The sequence below is a fragment of the Crinia signifera genome, chromosome 1, assembly GCF_055691185.1.
Source record: "Crinia signifera chromosome 1, ASM5569118v1, whole genome shotgun sequence".
Taxonomy (NCBI): Eukaryota; Metazoa; Chordata; class Amphibia; order Anura; family Myobatrachidae; genus Crinia; species Crinia signifera.
This window is the reverse complement of record NC_139217.1, coordinates 39,835,060-39,860,028: the sequence shown is the minus strand read 5'-3', so window position 1 is coordinate 39,860,028 and position 24,969 is coordinate 39,835,060. Positions and strand designations below refer to the sequence as shown.

The following is a 24,969-nucleotide window of genomic DNA, read 5'->3' as shown; positions in this document are numbered from 1 at the left end:
GAGACAAGTGAGAGAACAGAATTACCTCAAACAGTCAGTAGCTTCTATACAGTCTTTCCCCATATGAAATCAACACTGTGGCTAAAATAAACGCATCGTTAGGGGCGCCGACACCTCGTAGAACTTTGAGGCCTGAGGTGCCATCCTCTGACCGCTGGGACCTAGGGCCACATGTATCAAGCTTCAAAAAGTGCTAAAATGGAGAGTGATAAACAGCCAGCCAATCAGCTCCTACCTGCCATATCACAGGCTGGGTTTGAAAAATGACAAATAGGAGTTGATTGGCTGATGGTTTATCAAGAGAGGATGACACACAGGCTAAGAGTTTGCCATGCCTATAATGCCAATGGGGAGTGTGAATAGAAATATTCTGTGCCGGGAACTGGGCTACGGCCATAAATGCCCATGTAATGAAAAGGATGCCCAACATGCAGCCCGTTCCCCACCATATATAGGTCATGGCACCCAAATACATATCATGCCAGCATAACAGACCAGTGCCCACCGTATACTGCCCATTCCAACAGTGTACAAGTAAAATAGAATCATGGTCATTAAATACCACCCATGCCAACCACATGTAGAACCTAAATGGCATAACAGCCGTATATACACCAAAAACCAGTCAGTCATTGCTGAATACATGTTGCCATATTTGAGTGAAAGTTTGTCCCATAACCTAACTCACTGGTAGATTAATAGCGTATGGGTCATAGAGTCGACCGTAGGAAGGTCGAACACTAAAGGTCGACAGGGCTTAGGTCGACACCTGAAATTAGTTGACATGGCTAAGGTCGACAGGGTCGTAAAGTCAACAATGGGAAGGTCGGCAGTCAAAAGTTTGACATGGGCAATTATCCGGCAGCCCCCGCATAGCCCTTCCCAGCTGCACCAAATTACCGGGTTTTGCGTGTCCGCGGAAAGGGGGCAGGGTTAAAATTATGCAAATTGCATCAATTTGCATCATGTTAGCCACTCCCCCAATCTGCAGCTGACGAATTGCCACGTATGACTGCCAAGGGGGCGGGACTTACTGATGTCAGCCTTGTCCCGTCCCAACTCGTCGTTCTGGTCTCCTCTCTGGTAAGGGAAGTATGTTATGAATAGAGGTCACATGCAGCCAGACAAACGCCCTCACTGCATCAGGACTCCCCTTATGATACGGGTCTGATTTGTCAGACAAGAGGATGGTTTAGCCGGATTGGGTTACGGCCCATTTCACCCAATTTTCTGACTGTTAATGTTGTTTCATTCATTCTGATAGCTCTGCAGTGAATGACATTATTAGGGACTATAGGGCCCGATTCAGAGTTGATCACTGTGAGAATTCGCAATCCGTTTGATTATCAAATGACTGCGGATCCTAGAGACAAAATATCAACAAAAAATAAAAAAATAGCGTACAGATCTGATGGTAAGCCCCTCACAATGGGGGTTATTTTGGTTCACTCTTTCTGACCAATTCCTTCTTCGATGGAAAAAAACATGTGCACTGCAGGGGGGGCAGATGTAAAATGTGCAGAGAGAATTAGATTTGGGTGACTTATTTTGTTTCTGTGCAGGGAAAATACTGACTGCTTTATTTTTACACTGCAATATAGATTTCACTTTTAAGTAAAACCCCACCCAAATCTAACTCTCTCTGCACAAGTTACATCTGCCCCACCTGCAGTGCACATGGTTTTGTCCATCTAAGAAGGAATTTGTCAGAAAGAGTGAACCAAAATAACCCCCAATGTGACTGACAGGAAGCTGGCATTTTCTGGGAGTGTCAGGGAATAACACAGGCGTTTTCAGGGAGGGCCTGTGGCATCAGCGCCCACCTGGATCAGCCTGATTATGTGGCACAATCAGGTCACAGTTACTCATATTTGCACACACAGGGACATCAGCCGATAGTGAATTGCGTTTGGATTGCAGGGGGGCCCTCACCACACACCCTATAGCCATTTATTGAATACTTACCCCTCCTGAGTCCTGCAGCAGGGGGCAGCAGCAATGCACTAATCACTATGAAAATGGCTGTACTGGTACAGCACTAGGGTCTCCTAGGAGGGGGCCCAAACTGAGACTACACAAGGTTCCCTCATAAGGTGCCCCTGGCAGGAGCCCCCTCCTCTCTGCAGATACCCCTGGCAGGAGCCCCCTCCTCTCTTCGGATGCCCCTGGCGGGAGCCCCCTCCTCTCTGCAGATGCCCCTGGTGAAAGACCCCTCCTCTCTGCAGATGCCCCTGGTGGGAGCCCCCTCCTCTCTGCAGATGCCCCTGGTGGGAGCCCCCTCCTTGCTGCAGATGCCCCTGATGGGAGCCCCCTCCTTGCTGCAGATGCCCCTGGTGGGAGCCCCCTCCTCTCTTCGGATGCCCCTGGCGGGAGCCCCCTCCTCTCTGCAGATGCCCCTGGTGAAAGACCCCTCCTCTCTGCAGATGCCCCTGGTGGGAGCCCCCTCCTCTCTGCAGATGCCCCTGATGGGAGCCCCCTCCTTGCTGCAGATGCCCCTGGTGGGAGCCCCCTACTCTCTGCGGATGATCCTATTGGGAGCCCCCTCCTCTCTGCAGATGCCCGTGGTGGGAGCCCCCTGCTCTCTGAAGATGCCCCTGTTAGGAGCCCCCTCCTCTCTGCAGATGCCCCTGGTGGGAGCCCCCTCCTCTCTGCAGATGCCCCTGGTGGGAGCCCCCTCCTCTCTGCGGATGCCCCTATTGGGAGCCCCCTCCTGTCTGCAGATGCCCCTGGTGGGAGCCCCCTCCTCTCTGCAGATGCCCCTATTGGGAGCCCCTCCTCTCTGCAGATGCCCCTATTGGGAGCCCCCTCCTCTCTGCAGATGCCCCTATTGGGAGCCCCCTCCTCTCTGCAGATACCCCTGGTGGGAGCCCTCTCCTCTCTGCAGATACCCCTGGTGGGAGCCCTCTCCTCTCTGCAGATACCCCTGGTGGGAGCCCTCTCCTCTCTGCAGATGCCCATGTTGGGAGATCCTCCTCTCTGCAGATGCCCCTATTGGGAGCCCCCTCCTCTCTGCAGATGCCCCTGTTGGGAGCCCCTCCTCTCTGCAGATGCCCCTGGTGGGAGCCCCCTCCTCTCTGCAGATGCCCCTGGTGGGAGCCCTCTCCTCTCTGCAGATACCCCTGGTGGGAGCCCTCTCCTCTCTGCAGATGCCCCTGGTGGGAGCCCCCTCCTCTCTGCCAGCTCTGTACACTCTTGACTTTGTCTACTGTGAATGTGCAGGTCCCCTCACCTTGTTCCCAGGGACATCTTTGCTGTGCATGCAGAACTCACTGCACCATTTTCCTGGTGATTTCTGTCTGCAGAGCTGACCGCTGTGGGACCCTAGAAGGGTACTGAAAGTATAATTAAAGTGTGTGGTGCAGGTCGCAATGGACACCGCACACCCTGCACCCATTATAGATCCACCAAATAAATATGATCTCTGCACTAGTACTGCAGACAAAAGTCAGAAGGACATTAAGGGGGGCATTCATCACACAGCCGTTAAAATGCCAAGTAGACGCTGATTGGTTGGTACTTTATCTCTCTCCACATTATCTCTGTGCAAGCTTTAATAAAGCTCTCGCAAAGAGTCTTATTTACATCCACGGCTATGATGTGCTGTGTAATTGTCTCTGTGTTCTAATACATAACAGAATTAGGACATCACGTTTATCCCTCCAGTCCTCGTGTCATTTTGGGTCACCGGAAAGTCTATTTATATCAGTGACTGCGAACGACACAGCCTGGGACGGAGGAGCCGTGGAGGGGAGGGGGGGGGGGGGGGGGGGGTAGTAATCCGGCATCCACAGAGCCAATGCAGACAGGGCAACATAAAATATAGGTAACATATGATCTATTCCTTAATATTCTTCACAGAATATCTCCTCCTGAGATGTTTATGTCACTGTCACTCAGAAATCCCAATATCTCAGCGCTCGGGGATGGAGAAATGCCCAGGTCAGGCATGAAGAGTTCACGGATTGTAGTGACGCCATCATGTATTAGGCTAGAATGGCGTATGGTATGAAATTTACAGAGGGTTAGACATGGGCAATTTGTGTACCCTCCTTATTTCGCCGACAGTAAAATGTGGCCTTCCTGCACAGGGACAGGTAGCACCCGATGGGGAAGGCTGGATATATGTCAGAGGAGACAGATCTGCGCAGCAGATGCTGCCGGGGGGTAGGAATCTCCCAGTGCTTTGTAAATGCCAGAAAACAATCCCATGACATCAGTATATATAAGCAGAACAGAATTCTGGGAAATGTCCTGTACATGGCAATAGAGTTCTGTCGCATATTATTGGCATTTGCTTGGATACAGTAGGATACTCACATATAGGTCACAGCTGTATGGATATTGGGTGGGATGTAGTGCCGCCTGAGTTTGCCGGCCGTGCTGGATGCTGGACGAACTTGGATGCTTTATTTTAAAGGGCCAATCACTTTCAAGGCAAAACCATGCCTTTGTAAATGATTGCCCTTTTAAAAAAATGTCCTTAGGGTGGGATCTCCCATGCATTCTGCCACATATAGTACAGGAGCGAACCGCTTAGCACATACAAACATACATTTTCTTATGTATGTAATATTTCTTATGCCATACAGCACCCGGGACTCAGCATATGGCATTACACTCCTTCTAAGCCCGCCCCCATTGGCTAGTTTCAGAGAAGTTTGGGTTAGGGATGGCCATCTTCGCAATCGTCATCGATGGTTGCCACCAGTGCACAAATATTAGGATCTAAACATCCCAGCATTCCTTGCCAGAGTATTGCTATTAGGAAATGCTAAAACTGTAGCAATGCATGCTGGGATGTTTACTTTCACAACAGCTGGAGGTCTGCAGGTTGCCTATCACCGATCTACAGTCTGTCCTGTGTAATGCATGTTTACATTGGCTGCTGTTCGTGGAGTGCCAGGTAGAGGGCGCTGCAGAAGCATCTGATTGTTCTAGAAATCAAAATCTCAATTTGGAATGAACTGAAGGGTTGCACTGTGAGTTACTTCCATTCCTGTGGGTCACTGATGTGCAGTCTCACCTTATTACAGGTAAGGTGTATCACAGCACCACATGCTGTAAGTTACTACACAGCACTATGTGTAGTAGTAGTACAGGGTTGCCTACCTGACCCTCTCATTCAGGTAGAAAATGCTCTGTTCCTGGACTTCCCTGGTAATGTAGGATTGCCATCACCTGAGGGGAAACACCTTTCTTATCACTTACCCAGCTCACCACAGGTGATGGCAATCCTACATTACCAGGGAAGTCCAGGAACAGAGCATTTTATCCCTCATGGATCAGGTAGGCAAGTATGATGTAATGTCAGACAGTATCTCAGTATTTTACACAACTATACTGTAACACTACCTCTTACCTGACCCTCTCCATGAGGGAGAAAATGCACTGTTCCTGGACTTCCCTGGTGATTTAGGATTGCCATCACTTGTGGGGAGCTAGGTAATTGATTCACCACAGCATACCTCTCAACTGTCCCGCTAAACGCGGGAACGTCACGATTTTTGGGGACGTTCCCGCGGCCGTCGGTGTCCCGCTGCGGGAAGGGGGGGGGGCAGTTGGGAGTTCCCCCCAATCTGACCGAATAGACGCTGTGCGCATGCGCACAGCGTCTATTCGCGACCGAAAACGGGGGCGCGGCTTAATTAGCATACGCAGCACCCTCATTTGCATAGACCACACCCCCTATTCTATTTTGCGGAAAGTTGGGAGGTATGCCACAGGTGATGGCAATCATTTATTACCAGGGAAGTCCAGGAACAGCATTTTCTCCCTCATGGGTTGTAATGTATTAAAATATGTACTAACATATGCGACTAGAAACCCAGTGCGGTGACGGAGACCCCCACGATACCTGTGATGTGATGTGATTGTGCAGGTGGTCTCTGTCACCCCCTGGGCGCCTCCTCCTCCCCTCATGCCGGGACAGCTAGGAGGAGGCGTCTCCGGCGCAGGTGTGCCCAGCTTACTACAAGTCACCACCATCAGTGTGCTGTACAGCAGACCTGCCTCCTAACAGGCTCATGTACATATAATATAATTGCTGACCTGTTCTACTTTGCTGTGTGAACGAGCCTAATAAGTTTAAATGCAAGCACAGTATTTGCTGGTGCACATTAGTACATGTAAGCGCCCGCATATCATGGGGAATGGGATGATAGTTTGGGGGCTTAACCACGCGTCTTTTAAGTTAGACATTCAAGGGATTGTAGTTGGGAAACAAACCCCTGTGGCAGAATTACCATGGATGCAGAGAGGGGAGACTACGTGGTCAGGAGGGGAAGGGGAATAAGGCAATTCTGGGTCATCCACCCCCTGACACCCTGAGGCACATGCTACAACACTGCCTGTGTCCGGGGACTACAGTGACCTTTCTGGGCCTACAACTAAGTATTAACATGTATTGTTCCCACCCTGCCTGTATGTAAAACAGGATCAGCCATGTCTGCAATACCATAACAGATGCAAAATGAGACTTTGGGCGGTATTCAATGAGGCTGATTCGCCAGGTTTTTATGGCGATTTTGTGCTGTAAGGCGAATTTCTGACTAAAACGGTGAATCACCCTATTCAATGACCAGATGGCGAATACATTTCAAGGTTTTTTTCGCCATGATTTACCGAGTAGCAATCGCTATCTTTTTATGGTGAAGTGGAAGGTGAACTTTTAAAATAAAGTGTTTTGTTTTTTACAATTGGTGTCAAAAAATCTGGAATTTTATTCTGAGGAGGGGCATGCTATTTTTATTCATGTGCTGTAAGCACATGAATATATATTTAATTTAAAAAAAAAAATTTTTTTTTACACAGACCAGCCAGCAGGGGGCCAGAGCCGAGCCGCTCATTAGATATTCATATATTCACTCCACCCGATCATTACATATGCATGATCGGGTGTAGTGAATATACCCGGTCCCCTGCTGGCACCCCCAGGGGGCAGCCTGTGCTGCCTGGCTCCCGGGGAGCCCACCTCCCCCCCACAAACGTTCTGGGGCAGGCAGGGAGACTTCCATCTCCCTGCCTGCCACCGTCCTCAGGCTCCCTGCGGCGTCCGCCGCAGGAGCTCAAATTCGCCAGTCAGGGGCAGCGAGCCCCTGACTCGTTGAATACCGGAGCCCGCGAGGCTCCGGAACGCAGCGAGCAGTGGCGAATGTGCAGCGAATCCTAAACAGGATTCGCTGCACGTCGCCAGTATTCACATTGAATACCGCCCTTTATATCCTGCAGCTCTGCAGTACTTGTCTATGTGTAGTCTATGTGTAATGGGGAGTAGGGATCTAGGACATCTCCCAATCTGAAGGACACCACCGGGTGTCCTCTGTTATCAGCTGGTTCTCATCCCTCTCACTTGTGTATATAGATGCACTGCAGAGCGACACCTCCTGGCGGAACATGAGAACTGACTATTCATAAATCTATTACCAGTGCGGACATCAGGTCAAGCTCAACACTTAGGCCAGTTACAGACACTGGGACCTTATACTTTGTCCCAAGACTGTGACCTGACTCTTGGCACCAAATGCCAGGTCTGGACCAGGGCCACCCTGCCTACCACTGGGAAGGGTGGGCTACTGCCCAGGGGCCACGCAAGCATAGGGGCCGCAGAGAATAAGTCAGGAAAAATAAAAAATGTAATGTTGTTTACGTCAATCCCATTAGCATTGGCCGGCATCCCACCTCCCCCTGTCCTCCCTCCCCCGGTGGTCACACTGAATGTCGGGTGCAACGTCATCATGCCCAACATTATCAGAAAGGAGTGCAGAGAGAGGTACCACCGCCACGGAGAACAAGAAGACAGAAGAAATCAGAAGAAAGAAGGCAATATAAAGGTAAGTGAGTCCTGTCGCTGGTTGTGTAGGTAGGGGCCCCACTGCACTGCTTTGATCTGGGGCCCATTTATGCTGTTAAGATTGCCCTAGTCTGTATACTTTAACCTGAGGCCATGACCTGACATTGGAACTAAAATCTGAGTCTGGGACCTCTTAATGAGACCTGAGGCTGGAGAATGACAGTGGGACCTGAGGCCAGAATCTGACAATGGGGCTGTGGCCTTACCCTGGGACATGAGTCTGTGGCCTGGCACTGGGATCTGAGGCCACGTCCTGACACTGGGGCCATGGTCTGACACTTGGACCAGAACCTGGAGCTTAAAACTAGAATCTGAGTCCATGGTCTGACACTAGCACCTGAGGCCAGAGCCTGGCACTGGAACTCAAGGCCACTGACACTACAGGCTGAGGCTGGGGTCTGACACTGAGACCTGAGTCCATAGTCTGACACTAGCACCTGAGGCTGGAGCCAGTCACTGGGCCTCAAGGCCGCTTCCTGACAATACGAGCTGAGGCTGGGGCCTGACACTGTGACCTGAGCCCGAGGTCTGACACTATGACCACAGTAAGGTCAGAGTCTGACACTATGACCACAGTAAGGTCAGCGTCTGACACTATGACCACAGTAAGGTCAGCATCTGACACAATGAACACAGTAAGGTCAGCGTCTGACACTATGACCACAGTAAGGTCAGCGTCTGACACTATGACCACAGTAAGGTCAGAGTCTGACACTATGACTTGAAGCCAGGACATGACTCTAGGGACCTTTTTCTAGTTCACCAGCAGCTCTGCGAAGTTTGCAATGCTGCGTCTGATTTCAAGCCCACTCGCCATCCACATTGACGCCCACCCCCCTTCGAACGGTGAATTCACCCGCACAGCTGCGAATGGATATTTTACATAAACACCCATTCACAGCCTAGGGGGTGAGGACTACATCATTCAATGATCGCCGACTAAGACACTCTCAGTTGCGCCCTGTGCGAGGACAGGCAGCTGACTTCCAGTGATGTCAGCTACCTGCCCCCGGCATCCGCATCACTGCCTCATTTTCCTGGGAACGCCCAGCATTGGGTATGTCTATCGGGTGCCGGACGGGGTCCCGACAGTCGGGATCCCGACAGTCATTAACCCGACGTCGGGATCCCGACTGTTAAAACACCGACGGCCGGGTTCCCGACGGCCGGTGGCTATTTTCCCTCGTGGGGGTCCAACCGCAAGGGGCTTTGTTGCGCTGGCCACGCTGTCTGAGGCCAGGCAGTCGGGATCCCGACGTCGGGATAATGACTGTCGGGATCACGACTGTCGGTGAGTCATACCACACCCGTGTCTATCTGCCGCCCCTCCGCACTGTTGGGTGCAAATGGGTCGGCAAACTTGCAGTTCGCTGCGCTCGTTCGCACCCAGCATCTACACATAAATGCATATGTGCAAAACATCGTTCCCCCGTGCGAACATGCGGGGGAGTGATCAGATTAGAATAACCACCTAGGTCCTAACCTGAGGTAGTAACCTTACACTGGGACCTGAGACCCTTGTCTGACACTGGAATGGTTCTCATACACCTGCGCTCCCCCGTGAGGCAGCTGGGAACCTCCCGGGTGGCAGGAATGAATATGATACACCGTGTGCAGCCCTTTTTGCATACAATGTATCCTATGCGATCCCAAGCCAAGCCTGTCTGGAGGCTTGGCTGGACGACTTAGCTTCCGAGCAGCAGGCGCAATCCTTAGGCTCCGATGCAATACACATGGGACTGGGCATCGTTTATGGCCTGATGCCAACAACATGGGATTTGGACACTTTTTATGCGATTTATTGCCGCATGAAGAGTGACCGAATCACAGAAGAGGTATGGGGACCTTTAGCCTGGGATCTGACACTATCCAAATTGTGTGCCTAGGCACCCTGGGGTGCCCCACTCCGCTTGCAGTAATGTGTGGAACAATGTAATGACCGGTATCCGGTCCCTGTGTCGATACTTACTAGGTTAAGCACTATTGGTCAACACCTAACAATGGTGGCAGAAGGTCGACATGCAGTGTACATGGTCAACACGCAAATGGTTGACACACGGTTTTCATGTTTTTTTTTGTTTCTTCCGACTTGGTTCATACTTTACCATCCAAGTGGGCATAGCGTTACATTATAATAGTGATCGACCTACACATTGCTGTGCCATTATCCCAGAACCAAGTGTCTGATACTATAACCTGAAGCCAGGGCCTGACCCTGGGACCTGAGGTCGTTGTCTGACACTGAGACCGGGGGCTGCTGGGCCCTGTCGCTGGAACCTGAGGCTGGCAGAGTTTACCATCTCCTCTGTGCTTCATAAACTCAGGTAAAAGTACTTTCCCTGTAGTGTACACATGTACAGCACTTATCTTGTGTACAGTATACACAGCCACAGATACTAACCATCCATCATTATACCATTTGTGTTATTTCCCACCTGACATTACAGCGTTATAACATTGTATATACAGTACAGGTAGCAGAGTTATTTCCAATGTCCTGGGAACGTTGGCCTATACAGATGTGTCCTCATACATCTAGCCTCACCATGCCAGGGGCCAAGCTTCAAAAGTGATAAAATGGAGAGTGATAAACAGCCAGCCAATCAGCTCCTTCCTGTCATTTCACAGACTGTGTTTGGAAAATGTCAGGCAGGAGCTGATTGGCTGGCTGTTTATCACTATCCATTTTATCACTTTTGAAGCTTAGTGCATCTGGCCCCAGGTCTCGTGCAACTCTGCTAACGGCGAGTGTCTCTTTTTGCCGAAAATGTGTGCTAAGACACAACGTCATGTGACTAAGAAGCATCGGGAGACTGTACCGATTAATGTGACTTGTTATACTTGTATATCTGGGTGCGACTGAGTCTGTTTACAAAGCACAATGGAAATTTGTGTGGAAAAAAAGCTGCGACTGCTGCATTGTAGAAATACGCGTACCACACGGTTGCTAGGTTGACACTATGAAGGTCGGCATAGCTAAGGTCGACAGGGCTGGAAGGTCGACAACAAGCATTAGGTCAACAATGGGAAGGTCGACAGTCATAAGCTCTCCATGCTTCATGGGTCAAAATACAATGGTCAGACACTTATTGTGCCGACATGCTCAAAATGGCGACATTTAAAATATCAACTTTTTTCTGTGTGTGTCTATGTCGACATAGGTTGACATGGGCACTGTATAAGTGTACCGCTGCGCTTGCCATGTTTCGGGCACTTTTATAATCTAGCACTTGTTTGACGTAAGAACGATGGTTTCAAAGTGAAAAAAACCCACAAAAATACTCAAGTCGAATTTTTGACACGTCAGCATTTTAAATGTCAACATTTTGACCGTGTCGGCATATTGATCATGTCAGCATAATGAATTTCTGCATTTTGAGCGTGTCGGTATTATGATTGCCAGTGGCTGTTGGTATTTTGACCGCCGGTATATGAACTGCATCCCTTCGTAACAATATGGCAGATTCTTACCCTCCGACACCTAGCCTGCCGGACACTCTGATTATCTGGTTATTGCATTATCAACTAAGTAGAAGAGACAGTGGTTAGGGTGATAGGGCTGGAGCAGCGGGTGAGACGTGTGGGTCTCAGGTAAGGATCGGTGCCCACATTAGCAGAGGTGGCAGTGCTAGGCTGGCTGATTGGGAAGTGGCTGTGTCTGTGTGCTGTGTATATGTCCATGGGGTTGGTCTACAGCATGATGGTCGACATTCATTAGGTCTACACCATTAGGTCGACATGGGGCTAGATCGACATTGGAAAAGGTCGACATGGTTCTCGGTCGAAAGGTCATTAGTTCGACAGGTTATTAGTTCGACAATGTCTATGTCGACAGTCAAAAGGTCAACATGGGGTTTTCACAGTTTTTTTTTACCCGAATGTCAACACAGCGACATGGACACAGTTTCAAGTGCACCAAATCCCGTCGATCGCTTGCTGCGCTCGCGATGCGTCGGGCACGGTGCCTCGCTGCGCTCCGGCACACTATTTTATTCTCCCACGACGCCCTGGTGGATGGTAGGGCATGAAATACCGCCTGTCGGTACATGTCAGCTAAAAAAACACCAAGAACCATGTCGACCTAGACCCATGTCAACGTTTTACCATGTTGACCTAATGACTGTCGACCATCATTCTGTAGACCAAATGGCCGCATCCCGTGTCCGTGTACCTCTCATAGGCAGCATGGTTTTTTGTACAATTCCCCTTCCGCCGCTAGCCCTTATACGGGGGCTGATTCTAAGGGTTATATTTACTCCTACATTTGCACTCATCGTGGTCACAGACCATGAAATTTTGCCCCAAAACTTTTATCGACTTTTTTCGCGTCTACCATTTTTGTTGACCTTTTATACTTGTCGACTTTAGACACAGTCAACCTTTTCACAGTTGACCTTTTGACCCTGTCAAACTTTTGCCTGTTGACCTTATGAAGTCGCCCTTGTCACTGCCTATCGGTTAATAGTTCTATTGTACCACACAACTTGTAGGGCAATGTGGTATGTTGGTTGCTATGATGCCCATGCCCATAGCAACCAATCAGATTGTACTTCTTTTTTATTTAGCACCTCCTAGAAGATAATAGATAGTATCTGATTGGTTGCTATGGACAACATCCCATTTCAGAGGGGATATTGCTATGGGCAACCAATCAGATACTGTGCCAGATTCTCTAAGCTTCAAAAGTGATAAAATGGAGAGTGATAAACAGACAGCCAATCAGCTCCTGCCTGCCATGTCACAGACTGAATTTGAAAGATGTCAGGCAGGAGCTGATTGGCTGGCTGTTTATCACTCTCTATTTTACCACTTTTGAAGCTTAGCGAATCTGGCCCTCTATCTTTTATCTTCTAGAACAGGGCTGGGCAACACCGGCCCTCCAGATGTTAGTGAACTACACATCCCAGGATGCTTTGCATCAGTTTCAGCATGGCCACATAGCAAAGCTAATGCAAAGCATCCTGGGATGTGTAGTTCACTAACATCCGGTGTTGCCCAGCCCTGTTCTAGAAGGTGCTAAATAAGAAGTAGATTCTGATTGGTTGCCCGTAGCAACATCCCATGTTACATAGAACTCCCATCTTAGTAAATTTCCCCCATATAATGAGGAGGAGAAGCTTAACCCCACAGTACTTGTAAATTTACCAAGGAAGTGACTATAAAGATTACAAAGAGCGACAGCGCCGGGCCCTCCATCTAAGCGGCAGCGTTTACTATTTATATCACTGCCCTATATATATGGAATGCGTAACAATATAATGCTCCCAGCCACAGGGCCTGTTGGGAATGCCGGTTACATAAAGGCACAACACATTGCGCGTACATGCAGAAACACACTTTGTGCTGCATTCTCAGATTAATCATGAACATTGCTTTTAACGTCTCGCCCGAACCCCACAACGCTCTGCAATTTCTGTCTGGCGGCTGATTGTTCCGCGCCTCTGCAAAATGACACAATATTATAGGTGAAAAGTGCTCTGTTGATCCATTTTAGTGAGTATAAGGAAAATAACCCGTAATTTAGGACTAGCGCCCGTCAAACCAACTCATAAGCAGGAAGAGACGAGAGCGTCAAAATACTCCTTTCCCTCCGCATTGACGGACTCTTTTCAGTATCTTCAGGGTAATAGTTGATAGAAATCAGGAGGTGGGGGGGTGTTAGGTCTTTGCGGTAAATCACAGCAGAGTATGCAGAGGCGCTATATAAATAAATGGTGCCTATAATAATTACTGTACCATACTTAAATAAAATCCTGTCTCCTTCTCCAGACTACTCCCATCTAAAGGTCTAATGCAACGGCTGGTAATGCCAGTACATTACTAAGTGCAAACCAGCCTCATCCTGTCACTCAACTACATGCAGCTTATACATCACTCGTGTCAGGTTTGAGGTGCCCCTACTCCCTTTAGATTGTAAGCTTTGTTGGCTAGCTATATACTTTTGTTCTACAGAGAGGTGATGATATCTTACTACCTCCAGCCCGTTCGGACTAGTATGGCGTGGACAAGCAGTTTTACGCACTGTTGGATGTGCCAATATGCTTTGCAGGGCCTCAGACGGTCCAGCTGTATGTGCACAACCCATTTAGAAGATAAAGGAGTACATTTGTGTAGAATATGTACCAGCAAGGAAAGGTGCCAAGAGGATTATGGGACGGGTATGGGAAAGGTACCGCCAAGTGGGATTATGGGTACGTAAATGACTATAAAATAACTGAGGAACAGAATTTGTAGATAGGAAAAAAATACTTTCGTACCACTTGGTGATATTATCCCATTAAAACGTGCTCCCACTCCCCAAATTTGTTCCAAGACAAGCTCCCAAAATTCTGCTGTTTGCCACATTGGGCCATACTCAGGCCCTTATTTTGATTCGTGCGGTACGGCCCGCGTGCGGCCGTACCGCCGATGTTTTTCTTCTGCACATGCGCAGAGGTCAATCTGCGCATGTGCAGCCCCCTTCGCCGCAGACGGATTTCGTCCGCCGCAAAGGGGGCGTATAGGGGCGTGAGGGGCTTCATCCCCTCATTTCCCTATGTGTACGCCCCGCGTTTCATGGGCGTTCCCATGCAAACGCGGGGCGTACGCATGGTAATGAGGGCATGACGCCACTCATGGGGGCGGAAAGCTGACGTCGGCGGATGTCAGCTTTCAGCCCCCATACAAGCTACCACACGGACGATTGTCCGTGTGGTCTCAGCTTGCGGGAGCTGCCGCGGCGTGCGGACCTGCCTTCGATGGTCGTCGACCATCGAATGCAGGGGGCAGCTCCCACCATGGTGGAGGCGTACGCCTCCACCATTTTCGTGCGGATCGCCAGCCGTCCGTGTACGGACGGCCGTGGCGATCCGTAGTGTGGGCGGGGATACGTCTGGTGCGGTCGGAGCCGCATATGCGGCTCGACCGCACCAACCAGAATAAGGGCCTCACTGTGGGCCAGATACCCTAGGCTTCAAAAGGGATAAAATGGAGTGTAATAAACAGCCAGCCAATCAGCTCCTGCCTGACATTTTTCAAACACAGTCTGTGACATGGCAGGTAGGAGCTGATTGGCTGGCTGTTTATCACTCTCCATTTTATCACTTTTGAAGCTTAGAGAATCTGGCCCATTGTTACAAGTCTACCAGCACAGTTCGGAGAAGAGGAGGTGAATGGTCCCTTAATTATACATAAATAACAGACAAATGTGTATTTATACCCAAATTCATAAAAGGGACCCAGTGTCTAAATAGCATCAATCTCCTGACATTCAGCTCATTCATTTGTGAAATTGTCCCTATATATATGCATACAGTATATTAAAATAATTAATTATTTTACTTAGTCTGGGATGGATCTGGATATTGTCCATTTATAAAGTACGAGGTGCATCGATTAAATAACGAGACTGCGCTTGTAAAATGTAAGCCATCCTACGTGAGTTATAAGGGAGTGGGGGGGCATATCCGGTCGACGGATAAACAGCATCTAGAGATTGACAATCATGGTCAAACGCATCTAGTTAGACACCTAAAGATAGTCGACAATGTGTAGCTCAACAGTAACGGAAGATAGACACAAGTGTTCGGTCAACAGGAACGTGACCGGTAGTCACAAGGTCAACACAATGTTTTTTTTTCTCTTTAGACCGACCTTGGTTCATATCTTTCCATCCAAGTGGGCATAGAGTCAAAGCGTAGTGATCCAATGCGAGGGGACACTGTACACTTGCATGGTGTCCATGTTTGCCTATGTCAAAAAAGTGAAAAACTTGTGTTGACCGAGTAACAGTTGATTACGTTCCCGTCAACCTAATACGTGCGTCTATCTTTTGTTATTGTCAATCTAGACGCTGTTGACTGTCTTTAGGCGTCTAACTAGATGTGTTCAACCAAGAGTGGTCAACCACTCTTTAACCACTCTTTAACCACTATACCAGTAGAACCGTGGAAGGGGGGGGGGGGGCAGGGCAAGTTTCGCATCAGGGTCTTAACATGACAAAAGTTTGTTCTTAGATTGTTCCAGGGCTCCGCATTGCTGAGTAGGAAGAGAAGTGGAAAATAAATTTGTACAAATAGTATGTAACAATTTTAAGTGGATTCTAATGTATAAGATAAAGCACACTTGCCTACTTTTGAAAACTAGTTTCAGGGAGATTATAGTTGGTAATAGAATTTTGCACAGCGCCCCATTGTGGGGGCGTATCATGCTCCAACCAAAGGGTGTGTCTAGTTCCATATATGGAGAGATTGTGAAAAGAGATTGTGAACGTGACACCTAGAAGCGTGGGTGTGTACTGCTACATCTGAGAGGAATCATTTTAAAATGACTTATATACGAATGTAGATGATCCCCAAAGCAGTTAGTAAGAGATACTATACTAAAGTGCTGGGAAATGGTGCTGTTGATTCAATGTAAATGTATCTCTCTCTTATTATTTTTCCCCAAAAAAATGTAACAGTGTAATATGGGCTAGGTGAAATTAGGGAGATTGCTAGAGTAATGAGGGAGAGAGGGAGAATGTTGCTATTTCAGGGAGTCTCCTGCAGAATGCAGGAGGGTAGGCAACTATGAGATAACGTTATTACCGGGGATAAAGCATGGATCTTCTGTCATCACCAAGAATGAAGAAAGGATGTCACAGCAAATTCATGTTAATTGCTTTCTTTGATGGCAGACTGAGCACAACATTGACTCAATTTTACTACAAAAAAGTGCTATTAACTTTGCAGGAAAGAATTAGTAGAAAGAGGCCAGAGTTGTAAAAAAATGATTTCATCCTCCATCAGGACAACGCACCAACCCACACAGCTCTATCTGTGATGCAGTTTTGGCCAAAAAACAGATTGCAGTGCTAGAACACCTTCCATACTCACCTGACCTAGCAACGTATGACTTCTGTACTCAAGAGAACCTGTTTTGCATCAGTTACTGAGGTAAGGTAGAAAATGACAGAGCTGCTGAGACAGCAGACAGATAATGAGCTAAAGCACGGCATTAACTAGTGGAAAATAAGAATGCTGCGGCGTGTGGACGCAGAAGAGGAGCACATAGTAACAGAGTAAAAAATATACTTAATATTATGAAACATAAAGGATAGCATCAGTCTCATTATTTAATAGTCACACTTCATATTAAATCATATCCTTCTGAATGTGTTTCCACAGCCTTCAGCTAAAATATACATATCTCTCTATACTACTGTATTATGCTACCATCCCCATCGTATTACCCTCACTCTCCCATTCCCTTCTGGGTGCTGCCTATATCGTCCACTGGCCACTGCAACCCAGATAGTACACCACAGATGGCGGCCTGGCCTGGTACTTCCATGAGAACAACTGATTCAGTGGTTTTCTTGCTAGTCATTTTTTATTTTACCCTTGTATGTCTTCCGTGTATTGCTTAGTAACAGTATAACCTATGTAGTGCGTTCAAGATGGCCGTCTTGCTTGGTACCTCTGTGGGCAGGATAAATAATCCGCAGTGTTTATAATCCAAAATGGCTGCCTCACCGCTGTATCGTGTTCAATGGTTTCTGCATTCCCCACAAATCTAACCCTCTGTTTTATGTACATATCTGTATTCTCTGTATAGGAAAACCTTTGTATTATTTTCATGATTTCTGTTAAGGACCTCCTTAATTATTATAATAATGAGTTCACTGATATTATGGTGCTTGTGTATATGTGGTTTATACAATTCAAAAATGTTCTTCGATAACAATACATTGACCAATTCTTCTGTGCCGCTCCCCGCCACCATATCAGTGACAATTTTTACTGTCACATTGAAAGCCGTGTGTTATGTTTTCGTGGCTAGTTTGGTCAATGGGTGCTTATGAAAATCACAATTAAAAGTGTAATTTTTTGCCATTTGTTTTTGTTGCCGGAGTTTTTGAAAATGTATCTAAGGCAGCAGCAGAGTTTCCTGCGAGGGTGGAAAAGCCTCTTGCCCTGGTGTATGTAACCAAGAGGAAGAAATGTTTCTCTGGAAGCCCCCCCGGTGTGGAATCTGTGTCAGGCACAGCAGCAGCCAGCGCCTGGGAACCGTGTGCTGTGGGCGGGCACTATCCATCTGATGCCACTAATGCACGAAACGTCATCTTCAGCTGCAAGATCTCCTCTGGGTTATCTAAGTTATTATCTGTAGCCTACACACACTGATTGGCCGGGCAAAGCATCCGCAAAATAATTTAACGGATTCTATTATCATTGCTGCAGTAGCCGGGAACTAATCAGCAAAGGGGTTAGCTGAGGATAGATATATATATATATATATATATATATATATATATATATATACATACATACATACAGTATATATCTATATCTCAATCCAGGAAGAAGGCACTCCAACACAATTTTCTTAAATCAGCATCAGTGTGTTAAAATTATATATACATATAGTACGTACATACATAAATAAACTAATATATGTAGGTAGGGTATCAGGGAAGGTGTTAGCTGAGGATATAAACATACATACATAAATATATGTATATATATATATACACTCACGCTGCCGAAGACTGGCAACAGTCTACAGCTGCCACCGGGCTCCTATGACACTTGCTGTGGATGTGCTTAGCCTTCTGGACATTTATATATATATATATATATATATATATACGCAGACATAGGTAGGTTATCAGGGAAGGGGTTAGGTGAGGCTATATTTGTGTGTGCGTGCATGTGTGTCTATATATATGGATATAGATATCCTGAAAGACCTAAGGATCAAATAGGGTTAAAGTTACCGAAATGATAAAAAAAGGGAGCAAGTGGTTTATATCTCTCTCTATTTATTTATATACATATATAAGTATGTATGCGTGCATGTGTGTATATATATATATATATATACACACACACACACACACATTTCTAGAGAAACACCACTGTGTTTATTATGCTTAAAGCATAGCCAAATATAGCAGCTGTGTTCTGGGCATAATTCTGACCTTTATGTACAGTATGTATGTATATATATATATATATATATATATATATATATACTCACACCCACATATATCTTTTAACCATTCCTCACGCACGCATACCCCCTGCTCACACACAGTATAGGCTGTGTAATAATATAAAGCAGGTAATTTTATACCGTTAAACTAGAATAAAAATTGCTTTATACAATATATTGTGCACAATAGATAAAATCTGCCACCCTTAATGCGCCCAGGGCACTGACATACCTGCTAGATGCCTGTACAGTACCCCATTAATCGCTGTAATGCAGACTGTATGATTCCCCCAGCGGAACAAGTGTAACGATTTAAATGTTTATCGATACTGATATAGCAGAAGGCTGTGAAACGTGTCTAGTCAGGGCCGATGTTACACGCAATAACAACAGCAAAAATATTTCATGTTATATTCAATGCAAACAGCAGCCTATTCTATTGCACATAAACAGCAAAGTCATCCTGTTAATGGAATGTTCTGAAGCCAAGTAAAAAAGGATATTTCTATGTTTTAAAATAAAAAATAAATAAAAAAGATAAACGCATTATTTAATTGAGTTACACATCTGCTGTTACGAAATTATTGTTACATTCCTTGTTAGATTAATTCTGTAAGCGAACGGATAAAATATATATTTTTTAAAAATAGTGTAATATCTGTCCGCACATTATGACATCAGAATCATGTTCCGCATATAGAAATTTAGGCTTATCTGAAATAAAATATTTTGTTTTTTAAATATTTTCATTTTACGTTTTTTTTTCCCACAAAAAATTAATTTGGGGTGTTTTTCAAATATTTTTATTTTGGGTGTTTTTTTTTTCCAAATAATGAATTTTTTTAAATTCCAGCCCAAAATAGGTAACAAATAATATTTGTTAACAGTCTAAAAAACTCACAAAATGTTTGTTTGTTTTTTTCAATTTTTTTATAAGGTTACTTAAATTTTCAAATTAATTCAACATTCTCTCTGTACATGCCGATAGAGATTTATTTTTATTTTTTTACACGTTATTGCGGGTGTTAAAATCCACCTTTTTCAGAATAATTTCCTATGATTTTAGGATAAAACTGGCTACATTTTTATGGGGTTCAATGCTTGAAGCTGTTTATAGAGGAGAAGAAAGTAAAAATAACACGTGTCCCTTTTTGTTTTCATTTTGTTTTATAAATTCACCAATAAAAATGGTAATCTTAGTGAGTGGTGAATCATTTGCAAAGGCGATTATTGCGATTTCCTCATGGCATGGAGAGTGGTTGAGTAAGCTAAGTCCACCATTTTGTTAAAAAGTGGAGAATCGTGTAGCAAAATGGTGGATGTCAGTGACCTTTTTGGGTGTAGCTTAAAGGGCATTTTTTTCCCCCCTAGGGATAAAATGTTTTTCAAAATTAAATTTTGTAAGTTTAGAAATTGCACATTCTAAATGTGCAATTATTCACTATATGCACACAAATAGTTGATTATATGTTGATTATATGCAATCTAGTTGTATAGTATTTGTATAGAGTTGAGCCCAATTTTTAGTTTGTTATTGCAGCAGGGACAAGACACAAGAGCCTTTTTATCAACCATTTGTGGCATTAGTATATCATGATAATTATTTTGGCGTAGAAAGAAAAAACATAATATATGGACATCACCCTATTGTTTTGTCTACCATATTGCAGATAACGCACGGACATCTTCTTTTCTAATCATCTTCTGTTATCATGTGAGGCCGCCATGTCGTGCAAGGGCGTATTATTTTCAGTATAGCGGAATGAATCAAGTAGCGTCATTCCAACATTCAGGTCACTTGGTACTACCTAATTACAGCGTCTCGTTATAAAGCAGTGACGGGCGGTTAGTGATGTAGCCCGTACCATGGGGCCTGTGCTTAAGTCGCCCATTTATATACATACCCATTTATATACCCAATCTAGAACAGGTTAACAACAATGGGGGGTTTTCAACGAATAATTATTTTTAATAAAATAAAAGGCTTTGCATTCGTTTGCATGATGTAGGCAGTATCCTGTACACGTTATCACACAGCGCTGAGTAGACACTAGTGGACACAGGGTGACACGGCAGGGTATGTAGGACAGATGGACAGACCGATATGCTCTATAGTATGCCTGCGTGGTAATAAAGGCACAACATAGTAGGTACCAGGCCACCATAATATGGCTGCTACCCACTACTAACTTATACCAATCAGTATAAATACCTCACCAACAGTATACACACAGCCCTACCCAGTCCTGCCCCACCAGATCATTCGTAAGCCACCCCCCTCTGATCAGCCACGATCATTACCAGTGCTGCTCGCAGTCTGTTTATCCTTCCTTTACTATTACTAAAATAAGTGTTTGCACAAACCTCCCCCCCCCCACACACTACAAGAGCCCTGGGTCCTTCTATGGTGTTCTAGCAGTGATTGTTCCTGAAATTACACACTTCCCAAAGCAATCTGTTTGTTTACAGTACGGAGAGAACCCACCTACCGGTACATTATACCTGTCAATCTAAACTTACTGTAGACTGATGATACTAGGACTAACAACTGGGCCCTGCACGCCTTGCCTTCCGTCATATGCCCCGTTAATGATGGGGGATCTATCATCACTTCTGTGCAATTTTAGCAATAATGTAAACCCACTTCTCTAAGATTAATGTGTGTATGCGTCTATCTATCTATCCCTGTGTATTGTAAATGTGTTTGTGTTTTTATATATACATATATACTGTTTGTTTTAAAATGTGTATATATATATATATATATATATATATATATATTAAATGTCCAGCATGTGTATATTACACAGTCCGAATTAATTGGGGATGCGATTGAATTTTATTCTGTTACTACATCTATTTTTTATTTCAAATTTTTTTTTTAAGTCTTTTGCTTGTGATATTATTGCGTACATATATAGAAGCACACTTAGAGTAAACCGTTATACATTCAAATATCCACATCTTATATTTAAATATATACTTCTAAAGATAAACATACTGTATATACAGTATACTGTTTATGTGCGAAATATACACACTGATCTTGCATGTGGCATGTTTTAACGTGTTTTCCGTGCATAAACACACACAAATCTATCTATTAATCTATCTATTATGTGTAATTGTGTGTTTGTATAGTCTTGACGCATTAGACTTTTACGATTAAAAAACAACAATAAAAAAACAATGAATGTGTAATATTAGGCAGATATAATTTGTAGGTGAGTGATGTATATTTCAAACTTTTTAAAAAAAAAATAATAAACTAAAATAATAAACTTTTTTTCTGCTCCACATAAACTGCAAACACCGTGTCTCGTGGCAGCTAACTATCCCCAGAGTCAACACTGCAAACTTTATACAGTTATATCTGTCTGTGCTTTCTGTGTGTGTTGACTAATTATCACCAATGCTTAATATATTTCACACAGCGAGACAAACCACAGTCACCAAAAACAGAATAACATGACAATAACGGATATAACCATTCTACTAATATTTCAATAGCGGGAGCGATAGTATATGGTAACAGAAGTGGGTTTTTTACCCATATAGTGTCTCTGTCATATCTAATGTTACCCATCAGCTACAGAACGGGCATGCCTTTGTGTATCATAACATGAATTTAGAAGTATCGAAACATGTCTTGCAACACATCCTGTTCACATTCCAAGGAAACGTACAAAATAAAAAGAGTTTGTTTTGCATTTTCCCGACTGCACAAATCACCCTTTAGTCTGAATAAGTGTTATTGATTTCACAGAAGGTGCTGAGTTTATTGCAACAGAGCACGGCAGGAGCAAAGAGCCCAGTCACTAGTTTGTGTACAGTTACTCGTGAGACCGAGTTGCCCAGCACAAGGCCTCGTCCTGTTTTGTACTCAAAATGGTTGAACAATAAAGTTACGAATTTCTACATAAAAAAAAAGAAAACAAAAAACACGTAAAGCTGATAGAAAAAAATTGAAACTGTGAAACGTTACAGAAAAAAATAATCTATGTATAGATATATATACAGATGGCAGCTCCGTGACGACTGCATTAAGGGACTTAGGGGAGCTGTTTCTATATATATCCACATTATTCCTTGCCTGTGCATCCTTGGCAAAGCTACGCAGTGTGCGTTTCAGTCAGCTAGTGGTGCACGATACATATCCTACATGCGGTGACATAACTGGAGGGACATATATATAGAGGAATGCAGCCGTCCTTCCCGTCTGTTGAGAGGAAGAGAAAACTGGCCTCATTAGATGGAACTTTATACATATTTCATGCTTCCTATAAGCACGTCCGCAGCCATACGTATCTCTATTGACGTCGGAAGGAATGGATGCGACACGGAAACACTAACGGGCATTGTGCTGAGCTGGGAGTCAACGATAGCTCTCAATTAAAGAGTTTGTAATTGGGGGGGAGCTAAAACAAAAAACGAGATCTCCAACCATGGTGCGGACACTGGGGGAACTGTGAAACATTTCTATCATTATCATAATCACGTAACTTCCACATGATCACTGTGACAGGCGGAGATGCACCTGCAGCTACGATGCTGCACTTCTTTACAACATATTTCTATTGGCTTTTTAATTAAAGTGATTGGTGCATGAGACAGAAAAACAGCCAGGGTCCCCTACGTATAGACGGAGGGATAAGGTTTGTGTTATCTTGCTCACCCATCTCTCCGATGCCTCCATTCATCTCTCCTCTTCCATCCCATTCCCTTCGTACGCCCCCCCCCTCTTTCGCTTGTTAAAGCCTTACCTCTGACCAGGATCCGTCGACAGTAATCAGCTTCTCCTGCGGACTGATTGTCTTGACCTTCCTCTTTGGACGATCCCGGGCTGGAGGTGGAGGTCACAGGAATGTCCTTTATACTATGGCTTCGTAGGGAACACTCCAGATCTGTCCTGGTTCCCTTGTCTCTGAGTCGCTCTGTACATGATGTAGCTGATTTGCCACACAGAGGGCTTCTCTCCTCGGACACTCCATCGCCCATACTAGTAGCCTGATCAAACATCAGGCGAACCTCCCCTAACCCCTTAGATGCCCCCTCCCGCCAACAACACTTTCAGAAAGCAAAAAAAAAAGCACAATTCACACAGGCAGAAGTCAGCAACCGAATGCATGTAAGACATCAGAGATTCCGTACAAGTATTCCACATAAGGTTTCGGCATGGTTACCACTGTACACAAATGCAGGGTCCCCTCGGCAACGCCGTTTTCTCTTATAACGACCCGCGTCAACTTGCTCCTGGACCTGAATCTTCAAGCAGCGGAATAGGCAAACCGACCACAGGCATATAACATGTACTGCAAAGAGTCTTAATGAGATATTTAAATACTTAATTTCTAGAAAGGTGGTGATTCTGTCTCTTCTTTCTTCTGTCTTTTTCTATCCAGCCAAGTAGGAAAGAATTACAAATGAATGAGTGAAGGCAATGCAAGTTGCCACTTTTTTTTTTTTTTAAGAGTTCAGAATCTTACAGTCCAAATGTTCTTTTCCTTCATAAACTTCTGCAGTCTGTAAATCCAAATATATTAAGGGGAGGTAGCATTCCACGGGCCGGTCCACGCTCAATGTCCCCAACAGCTCGTCTCATTCACCACCACCATCCTCCTTAACATTTTGCCTGACAGGTTGGACTTTGAAATATGATTGCGTTGGTAAAAGATCAATACTACTTAAAAAAAATATATATATATATTTTGTAGGGGATGAAGGAGGGAATAGAGGGATGGGCAAAGGGAAAGGGGGGGGGAGGAAACAAGGAGGAGTGGATGCCGGATTAGCAGAGCTTGTCTATATGTTGGATTCTCCTCCTCTCCCTCCTTTCCCTGCTCCTCCAGATAAGCTAAGGAAATACTTTTGGGATCACAGCTACATAAATGCTTCTGTTGAGAAAGGAGGTAGGTAGGAGGCATTTTTAAATTGAGTGCTTAGCACAGCGTAATTTCCTGCTCGTCAAATGCCTGCAATTGATTGGTAAACAAAGACTCTATTTAGTGGACGGCACTTGAATATACATAGAAGAAAGGGGGAGAGGAAAATACATCTCAAGGTGTGATATATCTTCGTCTTATCAATGCACGACGAGCGACAAACACAAATGGTTTGGCAACAGCGCCTGAAATGTTTGTTACCAATAAATCCATAGAGCTTTG

At 45.2% G+C, this 24,969-nt stretch overlaps 1 protein-coding gene across 1 annotated transcript in view; it reads right to left on the bottom strand.

Moving 5' to 3' along the window:
• Positions 1-24,672, bottom strand: part of VAX2 (ventral anterior homeobox 2) — a 56,626-nt gene extending 31,954 nt beyond the window's left edge. Inside the window, exon 1 of the mRNA XM_083186533.1 lies at positions 23,569-24,672. Coding sequence (XP_083042659.1) covers positions 23,569-23,824 — 256 coding nt within the window. The 5' untranslated portion in view covers positions 23,825-24,672. The remainder of the gene's footprint in view (positions 1-23,568) is intronic.
• Positions 24,673-24,969: the final 297 nt, after the last annotated feature.